This window comes from Corylus avellana, chromosome ca1 (assembly GCF_901000735.1).
Source record: "Corylus avellana chromosome ca1, CavTom2PMs-1.0".
NCBI classification, from domain to species: Eukaryota; Viridiplantae; Streptophyta; class Magnoliopsida; order Fagales; family Betulaceae; genus Corylus; species Corylus avellana.
In genome coordinates this window covers 31,755,160-31,771,836 of record NC_081541.1, presented here as the reverse complement: position 1 = coordinate 31,771,836, position 16,677 = coordinate 31,755,160, and the positions used below count along the sequence as shown (strand labels likewise).

The following is a 16,677-nucleotide window of genomic DNA, read 5'->3' as shown; positions in this document are numbered from 1 at the left end:
GTAAGATTATAAAAGTAATAAAAGATTAGGAATAAGTGAAGTTTTTTCAATAAATGTAATTATTTAGTTAATACTTTAATAATTATAACCAAATTAAGTGGTTAATATTGTTTCTGGGTCCTCTCCAACCAGGGAAAAAGTCCTCTCAAACCGTTAGTTTCATTTGCATGTTGTAATCTAATCTTCATTGACATTAACAAAAACCCCCCACAAAAGTAGCCCTCCCCACCCATATCCCAAAAAGGCCTTTCAAACATGCAGCATAATTAGTGCCATCCATTACCATTAACAAAACCCCAAAAGGCCTTTTTAGTTCTTTAAACATGTCCTACACAACGAGGGTCCCAAAAAGAGAAGGGGGGTTGCCCTGTAAAAGAAGACAGAGAAGGAGAAAAAGACAAAAAATAACCGTTGCAGGCGTGGCGTGGGCGTGGCTTTGGTTGGATGCCAGGCTGACGCATGAGCCCCCCTACCCATCGAACCCCACCCAACAGATGATTAGTCCTCACATGGTCTCGCTGTACACTCTGGGTCCCACTCCCGCCCCTCTCTAAAACCCTAATCCTACTAATCTTCCTCAAAAAAAACTCTTTCCTATTTCCCAACCATTTTTTCTACATATTTTATAGCAGCCACATTATATTCCCAAATTGCCCTTTGGCTTAATGCACCTTTCCCCCCTTGCCCTTCTCATCACTCTTTAAATCTCTCTCTCACTTACTCTTCTTCAGCTCACAAGGTTTTTGAGAAACAGACAGGCAAAAGCAAACACAGAAAGAGGGAAGAGAGAGAGCTTCACTGTTAAAGAAGATGTCAAAGGAAGTGAGCGAAGAAGGGCAGAGCCATGGCAAGGACTACGTGGACCCTCCACCGGCACCACTCCTCGACCTGGCCGAGCTCAAGCTATGGTCCTTCTACAGATCCCTCATAGCCGAGTTCATCGCCACCCTCCTCTTCCTCTACGTCACCGTTGCCACTGTCATCGGCCACAAGAAGGCTACCGGACCCTGCGACGGCGTGGGGCTTCTGGGTATCGCTTGGGCCTTCGGTGGCATGATCTTCGTCCTTGTGTACTGCACCGCCGGTATCTCTGGTAAAAACCCCATACCCCTCAAACCTACAATGCTTGAAATTTCGTAAAGCTCTCTGTTTCTTCTTTTGTAGTAATTTTGTTTGCTGTGTAGGTGGGCATATCAACCCGGCCGTGACGTTCGGGCTGTTCTTGGCCCGGAAGGTGTCGCTGATTCGTGCTGTGTCGTACATGGTGGTGCAGTGCTTGGGAGCCATTTCCGGCGTTGGGTTGGTCAAGGCTTTCATGAAGCACGACTACAACAGGCTTGGCGGTGGAGCTAACTCTGTTCAGTCAGGGTACAGCACCGGCACCGCCTTGGGTGCTGAGATCATCGGTACCTTTGTGCTGGTCTACACCGTTTTCTCAGCCACCGACCCAAAGAGGAGCGCTCGTGACTCTCACGTGCCTGTATGTAACCCTTCCAACGTTTTTTTAGCTATTTTAGTTAGTATATGGTTTTCATGTTTGTCTGTGCGCAGGTGTTGGCTCCACTCCCTATTGGGTTCGCTGTGTTCATGGTGCACTTGGCCACCATCCCCATCACCGGAACTGGTATCAACCCAGCAAGGAGCTTCGGTGCTGCTGTTATCTACAACAATGAAAAAGTCTGGGATCACCAAGTAAGTGCACATTGCATATTTGTGAATATGTTTTTTGATGTGTTTTGAATTGTAAACAAATGGGTATATAATTTGGTGCAGTGGATCTTCTGGGTTGGTCCGTTTGTGGGAGCACTGGCTGCAGCGGCGTACCACCAGTACATACTGAGAGCAGCGGCGATCAAGGCTTTGGGATCCTTCCGCAGCAACCCCACCAACTAAAGAGACAAGACAAAAGCAACCTCAAAACCTGAATGAAAACTTATAATTTCTAATGTCTCCTTTCTCTTTCGCTCCCCCTATTTGTTTGTTTGCGTGTAATATGAGAGGATGTTGATCATGATGATGATGATGACCCCCTTTTTCTTTTTTTCCTTGTTTTATTTATAATTTAATCTTTTATTGTTATTAGCATTGGATGTGTATCATATTGTTCATGACTAGTGGTGTTGTTGCTGCTCTTTTTTTAATCCCTGTTGTTGTATCTCTCTCTCTCTCTCTCTCTAATCTTCTTTCGTTATGGTGTGTTTATTCTAATTCTCTGACAAGAAAGTGGATTTGCAATTGCAACCCAAATTTTACCCTTAATCTCTCCCACTTAAGCCATCATGATTTTGGTGAAGGACAAAACGGGTACGCATGATTAGTACGAAACTCTCTGCATTGGAACCAACGGTGGAGATTGAACTTGGGATGACCTTGGATTCCGCAAAGTGTCAAGCCACGTGTCATTCAAGGAGCAAAGATGCTCTTGATGGGTCTCTGCAGCTTTCTCACTCTCTCTGTGAGACCGCTTTTTGGACTAAGGTCCAGCCAATGGGAGTGGGACGGAGGCAAGCAAAAGCCAGAAAATGAAAGCGGATGGGATGGGATTCGAGGCTGAGAGTGCCACGTGTCATGGGACCATAGGATCTCAATGTCATGGCATCACATGGGGGGTGGGTGAAGTGGGGGTAGGGTATGGTAGGGGTCCGCTTCGTTCATCAAAAACCGTATCGAAAAAAGCTATAAAAAGAAAAAAAAAAAAAAAAGATTAAAAGAGAAAAAGTAAATTTTAAAATTTGCCTTTTTATTTATTTTATTTATATATTTTACCACACAGAATGGGAATCTTACAATGGGATCATTTCTGAGAGAGGGCAGTGGTCCTCAAAATTCAGGCTGACAGTGGTCACGGGGAGGTTTTCCTCATGTCTTAAGCTACCATTCAACCTAGCTTGCTCACCAAAAAGAAAAAGAAAAAGGAAAAAAAAAACCCTAACTAACTTGTTTCAAGGGCGATTGCCGAGTTCTCACTAGACCTAAAATTCTTCCTATTAAAAAGGTTCATATGCAACTTGATCTTGTAAAAAGGTCTCCGGAGGGGTGGTAGCTGAGAACAATGTTATACCATAGGAAATAAATAGGTTACATATTAATATAGCTTACTCGAAGGAGTGAACAATTCATTTGTATTTTGTTGACAATGATGCTTCTGATATTTTAATGGTATTCAAACTCATAATAAATTTTGAAAATGATGCTTCTGAACCTGTCACAGTTGTAAACTGCGGCTCTACTCAAGGATCAAGCCCTTGGAATTGCTCTGAATAGACCCTGGAAGTCAGTCCAATTTTAACTGGATCTCTACCTTTTTTTTTTTTTTTTTTTTTTCAAAGGAAATTACTGCAAAGACAGAAAAACAGAAAATAAACACAAGCTTAACTGGAAAAACCGATACAAACAAACTACTAGCACCTCAATGAACTGAAAGGAGACTAGAACGATTGAAGTCACATGCGAATGCAGCTGATGAAAGATGCAGCACATTATGATGGATAAAATCATCTTGAGTATGAAAACCCCTAAAAACTTAAATTTAGACAAGTTTCCAAAGAAACTGTAAAGATTAAGTAGAAAAAGAATAAGAAAAAAATGGTTCCCTTCACAGACAGTATGAAGCCTAACCGGTTCAGGTTATTTTTAAAAACTCAATCTAAACAGACCACTAACACCTCAATGAAATAGGAGGAGACCAGAAAAGTGGAAAAAAAAGATTTCCTACACAGACACAAAGTCTAAAGCCCAACCGGTTCAGGTAATATATAAAGCAACAATACAACAACAAAACATAAAAGAAATACATAATAAAAAGCAAAATAAAATCTCAAAGTCAAAAAATCAGCAACACCAGAGGCAGAGGTGGCGGAGACGTGGAGGCTCGTGAGATCCATGCACTGGCATGTGAAGGCCGGAAGGATGAGTGAGAGGCAATGATAGGAGGAGATGAAGCTGGAGATGATGATGGAGAGGCGCATTGGATGGCAGGGCTGTCGGGGGATGACAAATCGAGCTTCAAAGAAGCCGGATTGGAGACCCTATGACAAATCCAAACGAAAGAGCCGTCGTTGTGACTCAGGGGAGGCAGTGGAGAGTTGGGGGGAGGAGATGATGCCGAAGACAATGATGGAGAGACGTTGGATGGGAGGGCTGTCAGGGGATGACAAATTGAGCTTCAAAGAAGCTGGATTGGAAACCTATGACAAATCCAAACAAAAAAGTCTATCGCTATGACTCAGGAGAGGCGGTAGAGCGTTAGAGGAGGGGGCTGTAGTTGTGATTTCTAGAGAAGATTAGATAAATCGCACAAGACGATGGATAATGCCTCATAAGAGGTGAAAAGAACCGGAAAAAAGATATCCCCTGTGAGAAGTAACATGGTGAGAGAGGAAGAGGGATAGACGAGGGGAGGAGGAGGGTTCTTCCCTCCACCTCAGGCTTTTTATCTTATCAATGGCAAGAGAGAAAAGTTTAAAACCCTAAGCGTGAGAGCAGTTTTAACTGGATCTATACTTGTTTACTCAGCAACAAACATAAAAATATAAAACTTCATTTGAAAATTTAGCACAAGTTCAATCCACATCATACTCTGACCACAAATTAGCAGAAGATTGACAATGGCCATTGCCATCCAACTTTCCACTATTTAGTTTAGGAGAACCTGATTTACCACATTTCCGTCATGAATATCATATATTCCATTGGACAGAAAGATTTGTACACAATAAGACAAAAACATCAAAATACAGTGCGTCACTCTAGGCAATTGCCTTTAGTCAGGCAATGCAGTTCCTCGCTCGAGATTGTTTTTAATCTCTAGTGTGTATTTACCAAAGGCTCGTTCAATCTTCTTGTTGAAATGCTCATTACGGTCGTTGATTGAATCAATATCCTTCTCCTCATGGAACCTCCTCCTCCTGCTAAACGACTTGCGTTTCTCGTCCCGGTCCTTGAGTTCCTTCACCATCCTATCAATCTTTTCCTCTGAGGTCTTTTGTGCCTGCGAGATGAAGGAAAAATCATAAGCTTAAGGCCCCTACCATAAGCCATATCACCTTTTTTTTTTTTTTTTTGGGTGAGTTACTATAAGCCAGAACTACCACAGGAAGCATTGCATTTCTTCAACAAAATTGTACCTTTCCATACTGGAGACTTGAAGCATCTCGGTAGAACTCTGGATCAGCTTCTTTCATTCTGTTATATTCTTCCAAATCGACCTCAACGTTCTTTGTCCGCTTTTTGTAGGCATCGTACAAAGTTTTCTGATTGAAAACTGTTAAAACAATATACGTTAGCTTCATTCTCAAAGAAATATATGTCCCCTACATCACTCATGAAGAACCTTCAAGCTCTTTTTTGTTAAGTATCAATTTATGAATTTTAGAGAAGCAAAAGAAGAAGATTAAGACATGATTTTGTAATCAGTAGACTACAACAAAATGAAACCTGTCTAAACACTAACAAGAGGTAATGTCACCATTCTGATATTGTGAAGTTAAAGACCATAATTCCAATGCAATTTCAATTTCGATAAAGCTCCTAGCACGAGCAGCAGAATTCCTTGAATGGGTTCCTCAATCTACGTCCTTCTAATGGTGCATCCATGATACTAGAGAGGTATTCTCATACGTGTGCCATTTCTACCGCCCATATAACTGTGTCCCTATTCTATCATCTCAACGAGCAGACACAACTTGATAATAACACATTTATTAATTGTGTTCACAGATGATTATTTGTTCCAAGATTCATACATGTCAATAAAGGAAAATGAAATGTGTGTTTGTATGAACCTAAGGCAGACATGCATAAATTAAAAGTGTAACCAATGTGATGAAATAGGAATAAATCAATAAAATTATATATAAACATACCATCCCAACCATATGGAGCAGGATCCTTCTCCCATTTCTTATATTTTAATTCTGCAGCCTCTTGTGTATCTAGCATATAAGCCTTTGTCATATCCAGACCATTAGCATCTAGAAGTTTGCCAATTTTTTTCTTCCTCTCGTCAATCCATTTTTGTTTAGATATGCCCCTTGACTCAGTTGGAGCTTCCATTCTTTTCTTTTCAGCAGCTATTTCTTTTTGATTGTCACTTTTTGCCTTCATCTGCCATCACACAGCCACAAACAATTTAATTTCAAAAGGTTTATAAATAATTACAAAAGTTAACATTATAGAACTATTTATTTTTCCCTTAAATCCAATCAATTTCAGAACATGAGCTTATTTATTAAAGTTAAAGACAACCTCACCATTTTATTTCTCAACTCCCACAATTTCTTCTTCCTCCCTGTGAGTTTTGTGACATCTTCTATGTTCTCCTCGACAGGATAGTCTTTATCACCATCAGCATGATCTTCAAAATCTTGTCTGTCATCATGTAGATCTTCATCCTGCTCTGGAGCACCAGAATTGGACTGACCACTCAAACCACTAGCTTGCACTACTTCTGATAGAAGTACCAAGGTTAAGTAAGGGAAGTAACACTACATGCAATAAGCATAATGACATAGAAATACATTATGGTAAAAAACCTAGGATCTTGCAAATGACATATTATACTCAGATATCAATTTAGAGACCTAAATGTGCATATTTTAAAGAATTAGACAATATTATTGGCCAAGCAGGGCAGAGCTCTAGATAAAAAGAAAAATATAGAAATATTAACAGAATAGATAAATAATGTAAATCCCTAATCAACCTTGAATGATGATAAAAATTTACACACTTCTAATGTCCCAAAGAACGGCTCCAACAAGGATCAGATCATGCAATCAGCATAGCCCTTAAAGACCGTGAAGAAGAAAGTATACCTAATTTTTCAAACAATACAGGGCTGCAAGGTCCAAGAAAGCATTGGCTTGTTCCCTAAGGCAAACTTCAAAAACTAAACTAGAACAAAGGTAGCACTGAAAACTCAAGGAAGCTTTAACCCCTATAACAAAAGTAGCACTGAAAACTCAAGGAAGCTTTAACCCCTAGTTACTGATAACCAGAGGGGAAATCTGGAAACAGAGAGACAAATATCATAAAGTTCAAGCTCATAACGATTAGAGTTACTTAACAATCAAGATAGAAAATAAAGAGGATATATCTGACCTGATTCATTTTGCTCCATCCAAGCCTTGGATTCGGCAATTATTTTGAAGCAGTATTCGCTGCATTCATGGTAAGGATTTGATGCATTCCTGCAATCCTGGTGCACTCCTCTTTCGCCAGTCATCTTTATCCTGAGCTCACCTCCTCTACACCACTTCAGTTACCTGAACAATACAGTTCAATAATTAAATCTTTATTCGCATTCAGGTAACCAAAACCAACAACAACAACATAGAAGAACTATTTCCTAACCAATTAACATTATAAGTCGAAAATTGACCATGATGCAAGGCTTCAAATACTTAATTTTTACTATTTCTAAAATTCAATCTTGAATTACAAAGGGAGTTCCAATTATATATGTGTGTTTTTTTACTATAAATACTATAAGGCTCTCTTGAGTAACAACCATACATACGAAATCACACAAAGATCCGAACGATTACACTTATCCTGTATTCCGTTCCCGGGAAAACCGAGGGAAAGAAAGCGAGAAAATTCGAAGTTCTACAAAATTCCGGTTTCCAGTACCCCAGGCATTGAGGCAAACAAAGAAACAATCAAATAAGCATGTAAGACATCTGAGCTGATTATGTTACTCAATTATATAACCTAAAAGAAATAGAAAGATAGAAACTTCGTTTCCCCCCTCTATTTTCCAGTCTTTTCGCAGTGACCAAACAAGCATAAAAAACAAAAACCCTAACCAAACCCTAGAAAGCCAACTTAAATCTCAACAAAGAAATTGCTTCGATTGCACAAAGATGAAAGAGACGAACCTGTGAAGGAAATTTGATTCGATTGCAGAGCGCGCTATCTGGGAGTTTTGTTTTGGATGAGAGGAATGGAGATTGGGGAGTGAAAATCGCGAATTAGAGGAACGTGTATGGAATTGTTGTAATTACCACAAAATACTGGGCTTGGATAGTATGGTCGGTGAAACTAGAAGTCTTGAACACTACGAGTTGGGCCCTCGGGTCGGGTTATAGGTCCAAATTATGTACAAACATTTTGGACCATTATAAGGGAACAAGATCCTATTCGGTCTAAAATGAACTGGAGAATATCTAGTTAATAGTCAGAAAAGAGATCTTAAGGCCATAAATAAGACATATGTCCCATTAATAATAATAAAAAAAAATTATATAATTTTTAAAAAAATTATTAAAAAAAGTATAAAAAATTAAGGAGTGGCTAGCCATCAGTTGGGACTGAGGGTGATTTCACCACCCCAAGGGCCAAACAATTTTTTTTAGATCCGAGGGCCCTTGGGGGTGGTCCGGCCTCCCAAGGGCAAAATTTTTTTTTATTTATTTATTATTATTATTTTTTAAGATATGGGATTAGGGGGTGGCCGAACCACCCCCAAGGGCCATGAGGTGGTCTAGCCACCCCTTGCCGGCCATTAGAGCCACCCCCATCTAAAATGGGGTGGTCCGGCAACCCCTTGTGGCCAGTCACCCCTTATTCTTTTATTAATTTTTATTTTTATTTTTTTAATTTGAAATATTAGTTTTTTTATTTTTTATTTTTAATGGGACAGATGTCCTATTTATGGCTCTAGGATTTCTAAAACGAAATCTCAGCCATGAACTGAATATTCTCCGGTCTATTATGGATTGGAGAGAATCCTATTCCCATTTTAAGAGCATTTCTATTGAATTTACTACAAATACGTGATAGACTTCATTTATAAAGGACAGTAAACGTCTAAAGTTCAAATTCTACCTCTACAATTTACCCTATTTCAATTAAATATTTTTTGTATTAGACTTTATCGATAAATGATTCCATTTAGAAAGCTAATGAGTGAAATATAAGTGTATACATCTGCAAGACATAATCAAACTAGTTCTATAATGTAGTTGGGAAGCAAGAAATATAAGAGAGCGGAAAAAGATGAGGAATGCAAATATGTTACGATCTTAACACGATTCTAAGTGTATTACATCGATTAAGTGCAATCTTTCTCAAGGATAAATTCAACCTTAAGTTTGTTACAGGAAGCAAGAATAGAACAAAGCCTTCAATCCCTTTATTTCAAATTGTATTACAACATGCAAATATATGATGTCCTAGTTTATGGTGTTCTATTGCCGTACTTATACAACACGAGAAATTGAAACCTTTTGGTTCGTTCACGGTTGCATCACAAGAGTTCATCTAACAAGGATCTGCCCTGAAAATTTTCAACCTTGGACCTGATAGACAAAATAGTCTCATTGAGCTGGGAAGCTTTGAGCTCAAGCTCACTCAGCCGAGCTCTGGTTTTAGCTACTTGTTTCTTGGCAATGGCAGCCTCTTTTTCTTTAAGAGAGAGATCTTCCATTTGAGATGCTAGCTCTTTCCTTTTTGCTTCCAACTCACTGTCACAGTTGCTCTTTGCTGACTCAATGGCTCGGTGCTGGCTGATGAGCTCAACATCTTTTGTCATGTCATTGATTATGCCTCGCAGCCAGCTGACATCAATTTTAGCAGATTCAACATCCTTAAGAATGGCCGACAGCTCTTTGATTTTGGGTTTGGTCAGATGTATAGCTGAACTGGATTGCAACTCCTTCACCACAGTGCATACACACTCCAGATAATAAGAGCGCAAGGATAAGGATTCTAACTGGCAGCTTGCAGCTATGTCTCCATACTTGTCAAAGATGGACTGCAGAATGGAAGCTAAGCTTTCTTTTACGTGATATCGTCCGACGGAGACGCAGGAATCAGAAATTACAGATTGGATCTCTTCGTCATCGCTGCCTTCTAAAGGGTTGGTAATACCAGTGAAAGTAAAGTTCATGGATTCGGTAGCTGAAGCACCACCACCATGTTCTCCCATGTCATCAAGAAGAGGTTTAGGAACACCGTTTTGTGAAGCATGGAGCTTTTCATCCTCTACCCGACTGTTTGTTGTTTCTCCATAGAAGAGGCCGCCATTTATCTTCGGAGTGTCTCTGGAATTGTCGGGCTGTCACCACGAGAGAGGAGTCAAATGGATACAAAAAACAGGGGATTTATAAGATGTTTGATGTGATAATCATCCCCCACAAAGAGAAAAGAAACCAAGAAAGAACATTCGTGTACATGTGCTTGTGAGAGAGAGAGAGAGAGAGAGAGAGTATGAACCAGTGTGAGAATTCCGGACGTAGGCACTGATTGAGAGGATTGGACTGGGCCCTTGTTGAGAAAAGGATATTGGGCAAAAGTTTCTTTAGCATCAAAATGAGGAAAATCCTCACCATTTTCTACTTCTACCTTTTTCTTAGAAGCAAAACCAGATGGGTAAACTGCGTTTGGAGAAGGCAATTTGTCATGCACTTGTGGAGAATTTGGCCGGGAACTTTCCTTCTTTCTCCTGCCAAAACTTCTGGAAACATCAAGGATAACCGAGCCTGCAATTACAAAGAAACATATTTAGGAACCAATTATCATATCATGTAGATGTGGATGCACTGTGTGAGAAGGGATGAACTACTCAAACATCAAGGATGGCATATTCAAATTAGCAACGCAGACTCCTAATCACAACCCTGCAATAAAGAAGGGTTTTAGAGGACAAGGAAATGTCACATAAATATCATGGCTTAGTGAATCAAAACAGTTACAGTATCATGCCTCATCGTGGTCTCATCCTCCCTAATAGTTCTTAATGAATGACCTTGGATACCATGATGTTACAAACATCTCATAGAACTTACCATTAAAAACCAACTCGCAAGGGAAGAGTGTTTAAAAGCTTATATACACATGATTATGATTACATTTAAGCCATAAGGAACACTTAGGATCGTAACATACCGCCACGCTCCACAATTGACATCTACAGCAGCCCACTTTATCGACATTCAACACTGACCCGATAGTAGCCATTTTTCTCTTGGCGGCTCCACTCACCTATCAATTTCATAGACTTAACACTATGCCCATACATAATACCCAAACATTTTAACCCAGCCTATAAGTCGCTCTCTCCTTGGCTCGACCACAAAGTCATAGCTCAGTCGATCCCATACTCAATGTGATGGCTGGCTCTAATACCAAATGATACAAACCTCAAGTAAAACTCACTTTTGAAAACCAATTTGCAAGAAAAGGGTACCAAAGAGTTCATATACACGTGGTTTGCACTTAAGCCATGTGAGACACTTAGAATCGTAATACTGCCTCGCAATGTGTGAAAAATTGAATTCTATAGTTGTTTCCTTGAATTTCAAATATAATCAAAGAAGGGAAGGTAGCAAAACTGGCGCTAACTCACTTAGAACTATTAGATCAATTGCATTTTTAAGGTCTTTAAAAGAAAGCATTATCGTTTTTGTTAAACCTAAGAAACATTTGAGGATGAAGGAAACTTCAAAAAAAGTTGTTTTGTCTGCAATTAAAAGAAAGCAAGAGAAAAGAAAGGGTGGCACTAAGGAAAAGCACATGAAATGGCTATATTACGCCCCATAAACTTTAACTCATTGCAACTCAAATCCTATTTTGAAGTTTCGTTGTCAAATTGCCCCCTCCATCCAAATCAGCCATTAAGTTGGATGGAAAATCATATGAAACAACAAATTACCCCATGTCCGTCCAAATCAGCCTTTAAGTTGGATAGAAAAGCATATGAAACAACTAAATTACCCCATAGCTAGAATAGGATTTGAAACTTCCAAGTAGGATATCACTGGTTCTCCCAAAAGCTTAATAATATCCAACAAGTAGAATATTTAATTGAAATGAGAGATGAATGACAAAGACATGGTTCGAACTTAGGACCTTTGCTCTGATACCATATTAAATCATCAATTATCGCAAAAATCTAAATTGATTAGAAATAGTTAATTTAATCATTTAATTTATATTCTAACATCAACAAACTTATTCTACATTTGACTGCTCATAAGGCTCATGAAATACATCATGTAGTTTCCATAGTTCTCCTTGATCACCCTACAAGCCAATAGATCTTTTTGCTAAGAGACTTCCACTTTCTTGATGCTTTCCCTCCTTTATTTGTTTCTCCTTTGGGTCCTTAATATTATGGAAAAATTGCTAAATTGGTCCGATAGTTTGAGGTTGTGACAAATAGCTCATTGTGGCTTAAAAAGTAATTAAATACTCCTTGAATTAAGCAAAAATATAGGTATTTATCGTTTGAAAAATTGACAGAATCTATTAATGTGCCACATTAGTACCAATCATATCATGACACGTGTCACTTACAATAATTAAAAAAAAAAAAAACCCAAATTTTAAAAAGAAAAAAAAAAAAGAAGAAATGGAGGTTGTGGTTGTGCCACCCCTTTTGGCCAAATGGGGGGTGGCCGAATCACCTCTAAGGCCATAAGGGTGGTTTGGTCACCCCCAAACTGTTCAGAGAGGGTGATTGAACCAACCTCTTGGTCTTGGGGTGGCTCAATCACCCTTCATTTGGCCAAAGTGAGTGGCTCGACCACCTTTTCCATTTTTTTTTTTTTTTTGGCCCCACTTGGGGGTGGCTGAACACCCTCATGGCCATTGGGGATGGTTCGACCACCCCTAGATATGCTTAGAGGAGGTGGCCGAACCACCCCCATGGCCATTTGGGGCGGTGGTTTGGCTACCCACAAGCAGGACTAATAATTTTTGACATGACCTGCAACTCGACACGAACTGAATATGAAATTAGTGGGTTATGGCTTAGTAAAATAGAATTTGGGTCAAATTGGGTGAACCCGATTAATAAACGATTTATTTTCGGATCAATCCTCTAACCAATGAGTGACCGGCATAAACGAGTTATGCAGGTCGTGTTGTGTTGTGTTGTGTCACCTGCTTGTTTAAATAGGTTGTGTCAATGTTGAGGGGATTGACTTATTTAATAAATAGGTCAAGTTTGGGGTTACCCATATAATCTTATATATATATATATATATATATATATATATATATATATATATGTCTCGACACGACCTAAACCTAACATGTGAATACAAATTGCTAACCCTACCCCCAAGTCGACCAGAGGGGGTAGCAGAACCGACCAATGGCCTTAGGGGTGGTTTGGCCACCCCCAATTTGGCCATGGTCAACCCACCCCTCCATTTTTTTAAAAATTTGGTCTTAAAATATTATCTTTAAATTTTTTATAGTAAGTGACATAATTGGTGCTAGTGGCGAAGCCAGAATTTTAGTTTACGTGGGCAAAATTAAAAATAATAATAATAATAATAATAATAGAGTTAGAACAAAAATTAATTAAAAATATAGATAACAAAATAAATAAACAATCAAAAATTTATTATTGTTTTAAACATATAAATTCAAAAGATAATTTATTTATGTTTTCACACCCCAAGTTAATTTATTCAATTTTTCTTGATGAGTTTTCATATTCTAAAATAGCTAAAATGCTAAAGCTTAAAAACATAGAGATATTAATACGAAATTATACTCCTAGTTAATAAAAAAAGGCTAGCTTGTTTGTAGGCACTTCCACCTCACACTCCCCAACCTATAAAAGAAATAGCTAAAAAAAGATACCCAAAATTCTTGGCCACAACATCAATTAATAGAATTAATTTCTCATATCCCGCCATCACAATGCCTTGAAAATTATCATCATGACCAATTCTATTTTACAAAAAAAATAAAAGAGTTTTCATCTTCTCTACATGTGCAGAATCTTTCACGGTATTAATTGTTTTGAAGAGGCCTATGCATTTTAAGGTTTTCAAGTGCCCTAATTGTGATTTGCATTCACATGTGCCTTTCTTTTTAAGGTTTTTATTTATTTATTTATATTTTGTATTTGTGTCAAGACATGTGCCTATTGCCTTGAAAGTGGAAACGTGTCTTTTCCTTGCCTTTTTAGTTTGACAAGTCAACCTTGGTTTTAAGGGTGGTGGTTTGTATATTCAATGGGAAAAGCCTCTTTTGTTTTCACGGTGGGCAATTAAAATTCTATGGTTGGTAGGTGAAGGGGGTCGAGTGCCCTCCCTCTCTCGAGTCTCTACCAGGGCCCTATACTATTTATTAGTCTTGATGTGGCATTTTCGTAAATTTTTTTTATTTTTTTGCTTACTTGAAAAAGGTGTTTATTCACAACCTCAAATTAGAGCAGACAATTTTTACATAACACGTGAACTCAATGCAAATCCACAAAAATTACTGGAAAGGGCACCCTGAGAAAATAATTTAGGTGGAGCTGGGAGCTTTCTTATTTTCAACTGCCGTCATCTTAGAATAAAAAAAGAAAAAGAAAGACAAAAACAATCCAAATTTTCCACCTACCATAAAGGTGGTCAAGAAAACCTATGCAAATGATTTAATTGGTTTACTACTTTTTTTTTTTGGTAAATATTGCTTTAGTAATTCTCATACTAGATTTTTTTTTTTTTAATTATTATTTTGTATGAATGAGATTTCTATACAAATTCTCATACCAGATTAAGCTTAAACTTGCTAGATTAAATTTAATCAATTCCCAAGGATAACTTAAATCCTAGTTATGGCAACAGGAAAGCTTGCCAAAGCTGCAGATGCAGAGGTACAGAAGAACTCAGAGCAAATTTGGTAAAAATAATTACCTGATTTCTTCTTATCCTTGCTTGTTTGGCCTTGAGAAATCTTTTTGAGGCAAGATTGAGTGCATTCGTGGTAGGGATTTGATGAATTAGGACAATCTGGGAGTACTTGTCCTTTCCCAGACATCTTTTTTGTTTAGCCCACCTGTACCCCTGCAAACCCAAAATATAGGAGTAAAACACCTGCTAATTTACCACCCAATGAACGGCAAGATTGAAAGTTTTCTAATTTCTTATTTGCCTTCCATTTTTGCAATTGAAAAGCCTCTTATCTTCCCTTTCGATTCAATTCCTTCTAAGATCAAAGCCAGAATTATGTAAAAGTTTACAACTTCAAAAACTGTATCTAAACATAAAAACATGAGCCTTTCTTCCAGAAAAGCTCAAACAAATTCGATCTCAATTCTCAAGCCAACATGGTGGGAGTTTTTTTTACTAGATTCACCAATATTGATCAGCAAAATTACACTGATAAAGTTCATGATTTGAAAGGAAAAAAAAAAAAAAAAGTTCTAGAAATTGAAAAATTGACACCCAGAAATACCAGGATTTCCTTAGAGCTCTGTACAGTTGCTGAGAACTAGAAAAGAACCAATCAAACTCTAGTAGGAAAACTAAAACCACCGATCAACTCAGCTAGATTCGACCAGTTGATTTAGCTCAGGTGAGCTTTCAACCCATAAAAACTGGGCACATAGTGTTTCAGAAAAAAATATGTTAATTTCCTTTCAAACCTTTTCTCAGCAACCAAACAAACGTAGGAGAAGCTACACCAGTTCAGACCCATATATCAATTACCAACCTTTTTTCTTCACAAACTTGGTTTAGCTCAAAAAGCCCAAAGGGCAGAAAGATTATTTACAGAGCACTAAATCAACCCAACAAATTTGAAGTTGACTTGCAACCCAAAAAAACCAAAAAGAAGAAGAAAAAGATTAGTTACCCATGAAACTTATGGCTGAACCAAAGCTCACAAAGAAAAAAGAACTACAGAGCATCAAAAAAACCCAACAAAATCACAGAAAACATTATATATATATATACACAGAGAGAGAGAGAGAGAGAGAGAGAGAAACCTTTGAATCAGATGGGTGCTTTCAGAAGTTAATTTTCTTGTAGCAATAAAAATGTTTTTCCTCTTTCTTGCAAATGCAACAAAACTGAAATTTCGATGTTCTTGCTTTATTGACCACGCAAATGACTTTTCTAGAAGGTTGTTGAATGTTGACAAACAAAACAAGAGGTTTTAAATGAAGCAATTTTCTAAGGGTTTGAATTTTAATGCTTTGATAATTACAGGCTAGCCGTGCATGAGCGACACCTCTGCAATTCATGACGCGAAGTTAATGGAAGAAAATCCGTAGAAATGGGACCAGATTTTGTGCGATCAAAATATTGCTGCTGTTCGTTGATCCATATTCCTTTCCCACTATATTTCTTTGGGCCGACAATGACTAAGCTTCGCCGCTTCGGCATCCCCTTCAAAAATGTAAACGGCAACTTTTATCCGGTCTTATATGTTATTATTATTATTATTATTATGGATTAATTTAATATTTTAGAGACCCACGTGTGATGTCTAGTTTATTAATAAAATATTTTTTTAAATAAAATTAATTGATATTTCATAAAGTTTCAAGCTTTTTCCTTTCGACACGTGAGTCTAATATGAACGTCACATATGACAAGACATTATTATGTATATCGACATATAGATATAACAAAACAAAATTTGAACGGTAAAACAAAAAGAATGGGGTAGGTTGAATAATTTTTTTTAGTCCAAAAAAAAAAAAAAAAAGTAAAAAGTAAAAATGGACGGTGTTTAATGTGAAGGATTCACTTAAATTTATTAATTAGGATTAGGGTGTGCTAATGAGATCCATTTTGTGATACAAATATAAAACTAGTTTGGATGTTTTAGGTGTGCTGGTTGGAGAGTGGGCCATTCTTGATCCGTACACATGATGAAGTCCTGGGTGTATTTAATTATGAGTATATTGAATCATGCTGTATTACTATTTAAATGTGATAT

At 37.9% G+C, this 16,677-nt stretch overlaps 3 protein-coding genes across 5 annotated transcripts; 1 reads left to right on the top strand and 2 right to left on the bottom strand.

The window, feature by feature from the left end:
• The first annotated feature begins 692 nt into the window (after positions 1-692).
• LOC132163038 (probable aquaporin PIP2-8) lies at positions 693-2,141 on the top strand. Its single transcript, XM_059573577.1, has 4 exons — positions 693-1,093; positions 1,185-1,480; positions 1,552-1,692; positions 1,774-2,141. Exons 1-4 carry the CDS (start codon positions 811-813, stop codon positions 1,891-1,893), a joined length of 840 nt encoding a protein of 279 aa, XP_059429560.1. The 5' UTR covers positions 693-810; the 3' UTR covers positions 1,894-2,141.
• Positions 2,142-4,520: 2,379 nt separating this feature from the next.
• On the bottom strand, positions 4,521-8,008 carry LOC132187997 (uncharacterized). Its single transcript, XM_059602420.1, has 6 exons — positions 7,881-8,008; positions 7,102-7,265; positions 6,252-6,448; positions 5,865-6,105; positions 5,127-5,263; positions 4,521-4,990 (listed from the first exon to the last, which is right to left on the bottom strand). Exons 2-6 carry the CDS (start codon positions 7,223-7,225, stop codon positions 4,763-4,765), a joined length of 927 nt encoding a protein of 308 aa, XP_059458403.1. The 5' UTR covers positions 7,226-7,265; positions 7,881-8,008; the 3' UTR covers positions 4,521-4,762.
• A 1,106-nt stretch (positions 8,009-9,114) lies between these two features.
• LOC132168181 (uncharacterized) lies at positions 9,115-15,855 on the bottom strand. 3 transcript variants are annotated; one of them, XM_059579297.1, is made up of 4 exons: positions 15,719-15,855; positions 14,646-14,795; positions 10,219-10,484; positions 9,115-10,060 (listed from the first exon to the last, which is right to left on the bottom strand). In XM_059579297.1, the coding sequence occupies exons 2-4, from the start codon at positions 14,767-14,769 to the stop codon at positions 9,251-9,253; spliced, it is 1,200 nt and encodes a 399-aa protein (XP_059435280.1). In that variant the 5' UTR covers positions 14,770-14,795; positions 15,719-15,855; the 3' UTR covers positions 9,115-9,250. The 3 variants fall into 3 exon arrangements, with proteins under 3 accessions (XP_059435280.1, XP_059435282.1, XP_059435281.1); XM_059579299.1 differs by having other exon boundaries at positions 10,348-10,484; XM_059579298.1 differs by lacking the exon at positions 15,719-15,855 and adding an exon at positions 15,586-15,649.
• Between the last annotated feature and the right edge of the window lie 822 nt (positions 15,856-16,677).